The sequence below is a fragment of the Phascolarctos cinereus genome, unplaced genomic scaffold (assembly GCF_003287225.1).
Source record: "Phascolarctos cinereus isolate Bilbo 61053 unplaced genomic scaffold, phaCin_HiC Scaffold_1;HRSCAF=81, whole genome shotgun sequence".
NCBI classification, from domain to species: Eukaryota; Metazoa; Chordata; class Mammalia; order Diprotodontia; family Phascolarctidae; genus Phascolarctos; species Phascolarctos cinereus.
The window spans coordinates 44472374-44485062 of record NW_027555514.1 but is presented as its reverse complement, the minus strand read 5'-3'; the positions used below and the strand labels follow the sequence as shown (position 1 = coordinate 44485062).

The window sequence follows — 12689 nt, the reverse complement described above, 5'->3', positions numbered from 1 at the left end:
TGGTCACGTTATTGGTATATACACAGAGCCAGGCTCAGATCTTTTTCCAGGCCCGATCTGCACAAACCTTTAATCTACTAAGCTTATCTCTATCTTAACAACAACAACAGCAACAACCACCCTTTGAATTCCTAACCCCTAACCTACTTTGTACTAGATTTTTCTGATTCAACTCAGTTTTGCATTTTTCTGTTATTCTTCTTGGTGAGTCTCCAAAGGGCCCCTCCTGTGATAGTTACATTAAGGTGGAGGGGATAGAGGGGGTCTGAGGTCTGGGACAGAACATTGGTCTTCCCCTGTCCCCAACACACACATTCCCCTGCTCCATGCAGTCATTTATTGATTCAATTAAAATCAAGTAGATTAAGCATCTTCTCTGTGTAGAGCACTCTGCAGGCCCTGAGGGAGACATAGACTTTAGGCCTCTTCACTCCTGGGGCATCCAGGCAACAGGTGCAAGAGGTCCAGACTCGCCCCTTTGCATCCACCCTCACCCTCTACCAGGCCACTAAACTGACGATGTCTAAGTGTTGGCCAGACTGCATTGCTCCCCTGTGCAAGAAGCTTCAGTGAGTCCTGTCTTCTTCCAGGACAGAATACCAACTCCTCCATCATTTGCCTCTAGTACAGTCTGGCTCCAACCTATCTTTCCTGGCTTGTTGACACCTCACTCTTCCACATGCCCTCGAGGCTCTAACCCAGGTGGCTGACTTGCCCTTCTATGGCGATGACATTCCCTCTCCCTTGTCAGTCTCTTTGCACAGACCACATTATCCATCATGCCTGGAATTCTCCCCTTCTGCATGTCTTCCTCTTGTAACTCTTACCTCCCCTTTAATGGCCTGGCCGAATGAAGTCTTTCTGGGTTCCTCCATCATTAATGCTCCCTCCCAATTACTTTAAGTTTACTTTATTTGCATCTCTCTATATTTGTTAGCTCAATAATGTGACAGTTATTTAAAAGCAATTTTATCAAACCAGCTGGCTCTCTTCAGGCTATCCATTGGCTCTCTGACGGCTTTTCAATTCAGTGAGCATCTATTAAGCCTCTCTCCTATCCCTGGCCCTGAGCTTGGTGCTGGGGACATGGTTACAAAAAGGAAGCTATTGCTTTGGCTATATCACTCATCCAGTTAAGTAAGTTGAACAAAATACATAAATACACACAATTAATACTCTCCCTCCCTTCAAAGTTCAGTTCAAATGCTGCCTTCCCTGCGCTTGTAGCACGCAGACTCCTTGAGAGCAGGCAGTGACTGCTTGTATCCACAGCCCTGGGCACAATGACTGGTATATAAGAGGTGCTTATTAAAGGCTTGTTGGTAAGTAGGGAATTGACTGCTCACATATGAATGGGAGAAGTTGCATGGACTGACCTCCTTTATTAGGATTTGAATGATGTAAACAGGCAGCTCTCCATCCTCATTTAGTGTCTGCTAAGTTCTATGTCCATTTCTGCCACTTAGGATTATGGCCCTGGACGAATCAGTTGACCTTTGGAGGCCTTAGATTCCTAATCTATAAAATGAGTGGAGATTCTTAAAGGTCTCTTTCAACTGTAAGATTCTACATTTTAATGCATTTATTAATTGAGTAAATCTGAAAGGATATAGGATGCTTTACTTTAGAGTCTGTGATGCATGTATTTTTTGGAGTGTATTTCTATGTAAGGTCTCAGAGCCTTGGTGTGGATCACTGCTTGATCTTAATGGGAAGTGTAATGATGCTGATAGGATGGCAGTCTCTAAGTTGTTTTTTGAAATCTGAGAAAGGAGTCAAAAGACACAAGGACACAAACTGTCCTTCTGAACTATGGATTCAGTGAACTAGATTATTAAAAACAAAGGAAATGACATGCTAGAACATTTGAGCAAGAGTCAGAGCCAATTTTGTGCAACTGTGAATATGTGACTTTAAGACCCATAAAATTTGTTGTTTCAGCATTCTCCTCTCCATTCACCCTGAGATGTGCAGCGAAAGAAAAATCTGGTGTGCTTGCATATTAGCATATTTTATAATAATTATATAATGATATTAAATTCTCAGCATCTCAAGTGATTGGTATATCTATGACATTGTATCAAAGGAAGCACCAAGATATCAATTCTTCTACTCTTTGTGAATAGCTCAGAGGACTGTCGTCATTGAGACATTTATTTACTTAATTCCTATTGCTCTTGGCATGCCCTTCAAGAGAATTCAGGCATATGAGAGTAGAGGAGTTATTATGAACATGTTTCTTTGTTCTGGGAGCTACTTTTCTAAATAAAGGATCATATGGTCTTCCCATCCTTTAGATATTTGAAGTTCAAATGATATTAAGCAAAACTTTCATGCTGATTTAGTTATTTTGGTTGGAGGGAAGGGAGGCGGCGAAGAGACATTAGTGAAGGGAGGTAAACGCAAAAGGCGATCAGTTTTAAGCCTAGTCATCAAATGGGAAACTAACTTTTTATGTCTTATTTTATTTTGTTCGTTATCCTTCTGAAAATAATGATTATGATGTCATAAGGGTCTGTAGTATATTAGGCTAAGAAAATAAAGGATTTTCCAATATTAACTTTCTGAATAGAAGTTTAGGAATGTGAATTTCAGGCCTATAGGTGACTCAGATTGTTGAAAACTCCTCTAGGCTCATTATTCTTTGTAATTGCTGCACATCCTCTTAGAAAATAGCAGGTCATTTCTTCTGTCTAATGGGATTTTGGCAATGAATGCCTTTGATAAAACGGTATCGACAATTTCTATCTTTGCAGGGCCCTTGGTTTATGTGAAAGGAAGGCTTGAATTAAGTTTTCTGAAAAATTTTTTATTACCCTGTATTTCAAAAAGTAAAAATTGAAGCACCTTAATTAAGAATGATATATTGTATACCTATACTAAAAAGGCTCCATGATAGAGACTTTGACATCTGCCGTGTATTGAGTAATATCTCACATATGTCTCTGAGCATGCGCTTTATCTGTTTTTTAACTCTTCGGTATAAGAAACCAGATATTTTCACTGAGGTAGTTTTTAATAATGTTGCCAAAAATTATAGTATGTTATTTAATTATCTAATGTCTAACAGTTATCATAATTTTTTTTTTTTGCAAGCAGCTTCATTTACCTTCTGACATTTTACTGCACTCTTGACACCTTTAATGCATCCCTTCACACTTTTTCTAAGATCTGGGGATTGTAAGTCTGCAGTTTGAGCTGGCTGAGCCTAAAGAGCAATCTTCCCTGTTTTGGGGAGCAGTAAGCTGCAGTGCTGGTCCTCAGATGCATGTGTTTTCCATTCAGAGACATAGACTCTCCATTCAGCCAGTTTTAAATGAGCTTGTTTGTGAACTGTATTATTAAGATCCATTTACATAATTAAATCTTGGTTAAGTTCTATATGCAACCGATCCTTTTAAAACCAGCTGTTTTCGATTTCTCTAATTTTATGAACTACAATTAGACACCAGTGTTCTTCAGGTTTAATTAGTAGTTCCCTTGAAGATTTATTAAAACTTTCAGTGCATTACAAATTTTCTACATTCCTATCTAATAGAGATGGCAAGCCAGAGTTTATCTCTGTTGGGGATTCTTAAATCTTATTTTCTAATTAGGGCCTATCTGCTATTTGAGCCAAGTCGGTGGCTCTACTATGGGGTGAACAAAAACTTTCCTGATTATAACTCTCTGACTTATCTTACTTTGTCAAAATGGAGAGAAAATAGAGTTCACATGACTCTGCTTAGTCCCGTGACTCTTTTCTTCTCTATCAAAAGAAATTGGTAATTAATAAAGGATGAACATGGCTTCATTTCTTCTGTAGCTTTTCTTTGATTATGATGCTTCTGAATTAGGCTGCTTAATCCAATCTAAAATACAATGAAACTAGTTAATAATTCTTTTTTAGAAATTTCCTTACAAAGCTTCATTTAGCCTCATAAAAAGGGTCATACTCCCTTTTGGCACAGAGTAAACATTTAATAAGTGTTTTTTCATTCATTAAGCCCTCATAAAGGGCGTTAATCTCAGAGATTGTAGTGGTGATCACTCTTTCCTTTCTAGCCAGCAATATTTAACAGTAAGTGCCCTCTAAATGGATAGATATGTGGCAGTACCCTCTTTTCCTCACAAAAAGCAAAAGCAGAAGCCAGTGCTTATTTTAGTATCCAGCTGGGACCTGGCCAGGTCCCAAGATAATGGATAAGAGTCTCATATATATGGAAGGCAGGTAATTGGTTAATTTTCATCGCTGTAGATATGAAGCTAGATTGTTCTGGCTTAAATAGAGAGAAAAAAACCACCCTGATTTCTAACATAGTTTGTCACTAAAGTTTCACTTTTGATGTGACCTTGAAGGTTGGGGTGTGGGGAGGGGGGAGGTAATTGGCTAGGGTTAGGTGGCCAAGCTCTAGTAAAGTCTTTGAACTCATGGTTAGTGTTTGAGCACCTCAGCCTTGAAACATATTCAGTAAACATGGGAGGGGAGGTAACTCAGATTATAAATTCCTTGAGGGCAGGGACTGTCTTTTGCCTCTTTTTTTTTTTAATCCCCTAGGCTTAGATCAGTGCTTGGCACAGATGAGGCAATTAGTAAATATTTATTTATTGATTGACCAGAGGGCCTGGTGTGGGTTAATATAATTAACTTGAGAATGACCTTGAACAGGCTACCCTTATATTAGAGTGGGGAGGCAAAGCCTTCACTATAAGGCTTTTCACAAAAGTTAGAAAAGGGAAAAAATAGTCATATTTTTAACAGGCAAATGGAGAATTTGCAAAAGATTATTATATGCTTTAATGAAAAATTTGAACTTAACATGAAAGCAGGAAGAATTATAGTGTGCTATATTTAATATGTTTTTCTACTGAAGAAGGGAATGTCCCAAAATGTGTGTTTTACTAGATTTCTGTATAAAATATTCACTAAATGGGTACTATCCCACCCAGTGGCTTGGTTCATCAGTTGGTCTTATTTGTACCATAGTGGCACCTTGGATTGTGTGGTGGGCTGTAACAGTCATGTAAGGCCTTGGGTCACAAAAATGCCTACTCATCATAGGCATGAAGTGTTAGCGCTGGTCCTCTTCTCCAGCTCTGTTGTTTATAGATGAAGAAACAGAGACCTGAGATATTTATACATATAGTTTGTGATTAGTTAGAATGAATGTGTGAAAAAACATTTATTAAGTGTTTACTCTATGCTGAAAACTGTGCCAAGTGTTGGGCATGCAAGTAAAAGATACTCCTGGCTCCCGAAGAGCTTACGTTTAGCCTGGGGGAGACAGCACATGGAGGGTGAGTCAGCTACGGTGTACATGGGACAGCCTGGAAGTCCTGAGGCTACATCAGTAGGTTAGACATCAGGCTTCAGGGTCCTTTGGGTGCCTTGAGGTGTCTGTACCCCTGGGTGGGGAGCCCCAAGGGATTCGATTCCAGGTTCCCTCAGGTCTCTGACCCCAGGTTCAAAGTTTTTTATCACAGAGCTGTAGATTTAGACAAGGAAGGCACTGAGAGGTCATTTCATCCAGGCCCCTCATTTTCCAGTTGAAGGCTGTGGTAGGGCTCAGGTATGTAATGTGCCTTGCCCAAGGTACCACAGAGAATATGAGACAGAGGGAGAATTTACTCATGTTGTCTGACTTCAAAGCATACTTCCTCTCCTGCTCCATGCTAAGTACAATATGGATGTGAACTCTCTGTCACAATAAATTATTCTGATTTTGAGATGATAGGAATAATCAGTCAATTGATAAACATTTATTAAGTGCCTACTGCTATCTATTCCTGATTTATATTTGCCACTGAGAGGAAATACAATGGAAAGAACGCTGGATTTAAAGTCATCCACGGAATCTCAGCTCCTTGGCCTCACTGCTCACTACCCAGATAATTTTGGGCAAGTTGCCTCTCTGGGCCTCAGTGTTCTCCTTGCCGAAATGGGGAAGGGTGAGTGGATTAAGTGGCCTCTGATGTCTCTTCCTGTTCTAAGACTCAGATCTTGGTATTCTGTGACCTCATATGCTTCAGTTCACTTACTGGGGGGAAATTAGATAGTAAGTTATTAAGTAGGAATATGGGAAGAATACCTCCACACGTGCCCTGTTGTCAGGAAGCTTCTGACTCATCTCAGAGGGAGCAGAGCAACATTCTTGATCGAAATCCCTCCAGAGGTGAATTGGTTTCAGGATATTCTGGGGTGAAAGATGCTGTTCTCCTGTGGTGCTTTCAGGGGGCTTTGGGGTAGAGTAGGAGTAGTGTGAACTAAGTCTGAGGAACTGTAACTACAGAGAATAGCTTAGAGTTTGATATGACTTAACTGAGGGAATGGGTAATTTTTTTACTCACTTTTGATTACTCTGGTATATTATTAATGATTGGATATATTCTCATTTCCCTTGTAATATGTCCAAAAAATCCACCTCACTGGTCCAGTTGTTCTGGGAAATAATTTTGAAATTTGTTTTTGAAAAGTCACTAAACTATAGATGACCTTTGACCCAAAAATGCTACTATGGAGTATTTACAAATTTAAAGAGAGAGAGAGAGCAGTCCCATAACTTTAAATGTATTTATAGCAATAGTAACAAAGAATTTTTTTTTGTAGTAACAAAGAATTAGAAGATAATCAGATACCGATCAACTAAGGAATAGCTGAACAGGTTGTGGAGTTAGTAAATATGGAGATGACATGATATAATATTGTTGCACTACAAGAAATGATGACTGTGAAGAACAAAGAAAGGAAGATTTGTATGAACTGATGTAAAGAGAATTAAGCAGAATCAGAACAGTTTACATGATGATCCCAACAAAGTGAAGGGAAACACCATGGAAAGATGAACTCTTATCGATATGATAACTCATCATTACTACAGTGGACTGATAGAAATCTTACCTGGCATAGAGGTGGTAGATTACGAGAGCAGTATGAAGTATGCATTTTTGTACATGGCCAATGTATCAATTTGTTTGGCTTGATTGTATTTATTTGCTCTAAGAGAAAGTCCTATGAGAGAGTGGAGGAGTCATTAGGAAATGAACGTGTTTAAAAAGAAACAAAAAAACTTTAAGAAAAAAAAATTTAAATGTTGTTTCAGGAAGAATTAGTTGGACCAAGATGACTAGGAATGGGGAACCATTATGGCAAGAGGTAACTTGGAATGGCATACTACAAGATTAGTTCCTCATAGAATTACCCACCTCCAAGTCATAAAAGGCATGTGAAATTCTTGTGTTTCTATTTTTCCCTGTTTTCTCTCACATACCCAATAGTGCCCATTACAGACCTCTCTCCTCCTGTATTTTAGGCCATCTCCTCTCACGTCTCCTTAGCAGGGCCTCTCCTCTACTTTATGGAGAAGGAGGCCATTCAGCATGGGCTTCCTCATCCCCTGTTCTATACCTCAAGCCCATTCTTGTTCATCTTCCACTCTCTCCTCATTCAGAATTATTACTCCCCCAAACCAAGTTCTACATTTACTGGCTGCCTGCTGGACATCTCCATCCGAGCTACCCTTAAACCTTGCTCATCTAACAGATCTTTCATTAAATGTATCCCCAAACTCGTCCAGTCTTCCATGTTTCTGTTCAGAGCATTCCCATTCTTCTCCTCACCCAGGTTCAAATCCTCCTGGCCCCTCTGGCTGTGCCTTCTCTGGGCAGTGTGGTACAATGGAATGAGCATGGGCTCTGGAGTCAGAGGATCTGGGTTCAGTTTCCCTTCCTAACACTGCTTGTGTGACCTTCAGCAAATGACTTAACCTCCCTGAGTCTCTGTTTCCTCGTCTGAAAAACGAAGTTAAATTAGATGGTCTCCTCAGTCCCTGCCAGCAGTAGATCTGATCTTTTGATCCAACATATTCCTGTATCTGTGCTCGTCTCCTTTGTTAGACTGTAAGTTCCTTGAGGGCAGGGCATGTTTTCACTTTTTCTTTATATCCCTAGCACTTTGCACAATGCCTGGAACATAGGAGGAGCTTAATAAATGCTTGCTGGCTCTTCCCTTTCCCTCCACCCCTATGTCCATTGTTTTCTTGAGAGCACAGCCCAGGCACTATCTATCTCCTACACAGCGCCTGGCCTGATTTCTTCCCTCCCCTGCCATTGTCAGTTCTCTCTTTCTCTTGAAATGAGTTTTTATATATTTTGTATTTCATTATCTGCTTATACACAGCAATAGATTGCAAGCTCCCTGAGGGCAGAGAATGATGTTGTTTTTATATTTCAGGTGCCTTACATAGTACTAGAACATAGTAGGTGCTTAATCAACATTTATTAACTCGAAGTGCATGAACTTAGGTGCAGAGTCAGGGTAGCGAATGGACTGAACACTGGACACTGAGCTAGAAAGTCTGGGTTCGAGCTCTGCTCCTTACTTCCTGTATGATGTTGGACAAGTGAGTCACCTCTTTGAACTTCAGTCTCTTTATCTGTAAACTGCCTTGTCTACCCCTCTGGGTTGTTGTGAGGAGAACAGTTTATAGTCTTTAAAGATATTTGAATACAGCCATTCAAGACCATTTAGTTGTAGAGAGAGACAGTTTGATAGAGAGGATGGAGTGTCAACCTTGGAGTGTGGAGGGCCTGGTTTCTAGTCCTACATCTGACACACCCTGGCTGTGTGACAGTGGACACGTCACAACCTCTCATCACCCCAGCTGGTTTTCTAAGACTGTTTCTGGCAGAGTAGGTGATGATACCCAAGAGTAGAAAGAGCTTTCTCATTGGTAGTTCCTTATACCAATGAAAGTACATATCTAATAAAAAATATTATCAAGACATTTAAGTGCATGATATCCTCAGGCTCTTGGAGAGGAATTAATTTGTTGGGAAGAAGTAAGCTTTTCCAAAGAGAAGTTTATTGTGTCACTGGGTATGAATTTGCATGTTTTTTAACATTTTAATTATGTTGGAGGTTTGAGCAACAATCTATGCAGTACACAGAATTCTTAAACAATAGTTGTTAGAGCTGTCTTTCCATTACTGAATTCCTTGAGGAGTTCCCCTGAGTCTCTTGTGATTAGAAGAATGACCCTGCCCTGAAGCTCTTGTTCTCTTTCTGTTCAAGACTGAAGGATTTCTCATTGACTCAGAGCACGGTTTCTGATCATGTCTATATTTTGTACAGAGCTGAATTTGCTGTTGGTATAAAGTAATTTTAAAATTTTTCATTAATGACAGGAATCTGTAATTTCTATTAGGACTATTTTTCTTTTTAGCCCTGCTTTTTTTTTTCATTGTCTAAAACTGGGATTTCATCAGTTTAGGGAACTCTCTGTGAGGAAATTTCCTTTACCAAAGCAGATCTACAACCACCCTGCAACCTCTGAGGCCAGGGGGCATTGAGATATGAAAAGTCTGGCCCAAGGTCATTAAGCCAGTAGGTGTAATGGGCAGGTCTTGAACCCAGGTCTTCGTGCTTCAGAAGTCAGCCTTCTAACCACTGAGTCATGCTGCCTCTCTGCATAATTGTATAGTCTTGTATTGTTGTGTTCAAACCTGTTACTTGGCATCTCATAGAATGAGCCAACTATGGCCACCATTGTGCTTTGGACAGTTCAAATTGGATATCCTAGACACATCTCAAACTCATTGTATCCGAAATTGTACTTATTTTCTTCTCGTAAAACTTCCCTTCCTCCAAACTTGTTCATTTCTCTAGAAGGCACCACCAACCTTTCCATCTCCCAGCCTTGTAACGCAGGCACTACCTTTGACTTCATGCTCTCTCTCACCCCATGTATTCAATCTGTGGACAGCCCTGGGCATTTCCACCTCTGTGCTGTCTCTCAAATCTGACCCCTTTTCTCTGCTCACCTCTCGCCTGGATTCTTACAAGAGTTTCCTGATTGGCCTTCCTTCCTCATGTCTCTCCCTACTCTAGTCATCCTAGTGCCAGAGGGGTTAAGCAAAGATCTGACCAGGTGACTCCCTCACTGATCCAACTCCTGGAGCTTTCTGTGTCTTCTAGGATAAGATATCAGGTCTTCTTTTTAGCTTTTAATGCCCTTAACAACCTGGTCTCAACCTCTTTTTCCCACCTCATTGGCTTATTACTTGCTCTCCTGTGCTCTGTGATCCATACCCTTTTCCTTTTATAAAATGTCGCTTGGGGCCATGCTTTCGTACAGGCTGTCCCCTAAGCCCCTCACCTCCCCCCAGCAGAGTCCCTCTTTATCTTCAAGACCTAGGCCAAATATCCTCTGCCGCCTGAAGTCTTTCCTGGTCCCCACAACTGCTAGTTCCGTCCCTCCCAAACGGCCTTATGTTTAATAATCTGCATTTCTTTGTATTTCTTGCCTTTGTTTATTTATTCTCCATATCTACATATGTACCTTTTGTCTTCTCCATTCACACATAAGTTCTGTGCATTTAAGGACTGTCTCATTCTTTGTATTTGTGTTCCCAGCACCTAACAGTGCCTTGGCACGTAGTAGGTGTTCAGTAATGCTTGTTGATGATTGGTGGATAGGAGCATATACTTGGTACCTGTGACAGTTATGCTGACTGCTTGGGATTGGGGACTAGGAGGGTGAAGGGGAGGCCAGGCTGAGGAATGTGTTACATAGGGGAGGTAGAGTATTGAATAGTCAGAATTTATGATGTGGAAGAACCTGTTGAATGAGCAGACCCCAGGTTCTGCTTGTAGTGTTGGCATTGTAGAGCATGTCCCCACAGACCTCTGTTCCAGGTGATTGAGTACCTGGTGCAATGGTGACTCCTGAATTTTGGGAAAACTGGAGGGGCTTGGAGCCTTCTTGGTGAGGTGTTATCTCACTTACCGTTGCTGAATGCTTTAGCTTTGGTATGTTACCTCACCAGATAATTTTCCCCACACAGATGTATTTGCATTTCATTCTAGAATATGGTGCCTATCCTGGCTCTGTTTTTAAATTAACTCAGAAAATAGAGGGCAAATTGTGTAGAGTGAATTATCCTTTATATATAGATTAAAGGCTAGAGCAAATGTGATAATATATTTTGTTTACTTTTTTCTCTCTTCAGGCAGTTACTCTCTTAACTGAACTAATTAGAGAAAACTTCAGGAACAGCAAATTAAAACAGTGCCTTTTACCAACCCTTGGGGAGCTCATCTACCTTGTAGCTAGTCAGGTAAGAATGTCTGATTAACTTTATAACTCTGGGTAAAATGTCCTGAATTTTTTTTTTCAGCAGAGAAATAATTACTCTATAAAAATGTTTTGGCTTTGTGCCCTTAGAGCATGCCTAGGGAGCCTGGCTAGGAAGGTTACCCTTCAAGACACATGCTGATTGAGAGATTCTCTAGTGCTGCTGCTGTAAAGTGGGGCACATTCTCAGGCAAGATATTTGAGCTGATAGACTCAGTCCCCCATGTGCTCTCTCAGTGCTGCCATCTTGGATTCCCTCATGGGAGAGAAGACATTGCCAATCTGTACTGTCTGCCTCTGGGGACAGACACCTATTAACCTGAATCCTGGTGTCATTTGGCATTGTGTTTTTTTTTTTATGTTATTGTAGTTGTGTGATTCTAGGTTGGCCAGAACATTCATTGCTCTGCATCAAATGAATGTAAATCTCCTGATGTTGCTCTAGATTTTCTGCATTTATTATTTTATATAATTTCTTAATATTTATAATTTCTTAATAATATTTCAGTGTATTCATAGATCATTTCACCCATTTTCTAATCACTGGGCACCCTCGCTTTGTTTTCAAATTCCGTTGCCACAGAGAGTGCTGCTGTGGACATTTTTGTACTTACAGGGCTGTTCCTTGTGTCTCATGCCCAGAAGTGAGATCTGGAAGACAAACAGTACAAACTGTTTTGTAACTTTTCTCACCTTTTTCCAAGTTGTTTTCCAGTGTGCTTTCACCAATCAGTGATTCTGCCAGTTGGGTGCCAAACTGCCTGTCTTCCCCCAGCCCTTCCAACAGTCTTTTCTTCTTTAGTAATTGTGATGGTTTAATTTGCATTTGCTTTATCATTAGTGACTTGGAATGTTTTTTACATTGTTGTTTATTGTATTTCTTCCTTGGAAAACTATTTGTTTATATCCTTCGACCAATTATTTATTAGGAAATGGCTCTTAATTATAGATTTGTGTCAATTCCCTATATAGCTCAGCTCTCAGATTTATATCTGAGATATTTGCAGTAAGGATTGTTCACAGTCGATAGTTTTATCTTACTGTTCAAATTATATTGATGTTGTAAAAAGCAATTATTCAATTTTATGTAATCAAAATTTTCTGTTTTATCTGTTGCATTCTCTTCAATTTCTTTTTTTGGTTATGAATTACCCTTCTGACACAAGTTGTCTCCAGTTGTGAAAGGGACTCAATTCCATTTTATGTTAATTTGTTTATGGTGTGACCTTTTACATTTAGGTCCTTTATCCATTTATCACTTATTAGATTATATGGTGAAAAGAGTCTGATCTAAATACAGGGTGTCCCATTAAGGACAAAACAGAAAATTTTAATTATATAAAATTGAATGACTTTTTTTTTAACATAATCAGTATAATTTGAACCATAAGAAAAACTGTTGCCTGTGAACAATCCTTGCTACAAACATTTCAAATAAAAATATGATAATAGAGCAATAGAGGGAATTGAAACAAATATATTATTGAGACATTTCCCAATAGATAGTTGGCTAGTGGATATGAATAAAAATTTTTCAAGGAAGAAATATAAGAAACAAAAGGCTCATTTGTTTGAGGC

General features: G+C 39.7%; 1 protein-coding gene across 14 annotated transcripts in view; it reads left to right on the top strand.

Moving 5' to 3' along the window:
• ULK4 (unc-51 like kinase 4) overlaps nucleotides 1-12689 on the top strand; it is a 651508-nt gene that overhangs the window by 88890 nt on the left and 549929 nt on the right. For 13 of the 14 annotated variants that reach the window (XM_078151680.1, XM_020987361.2, XM_078151694.1 and 10 more), the window contains one exon: nucleotides 10987-11094. The exons of the other annotated variant lie outside the window; for it this stretch is intronic. In XM_078151680.1, the coding sequence (XP_078007806.1) occupies nucleotides 10987-11094 (108 nt within the window). The remainder of the gene's footprint in view (nucleotides 1-10986; nucleotides 11095-12689) is intronic. 14 annotated transcript variants of the gene reach the window in all.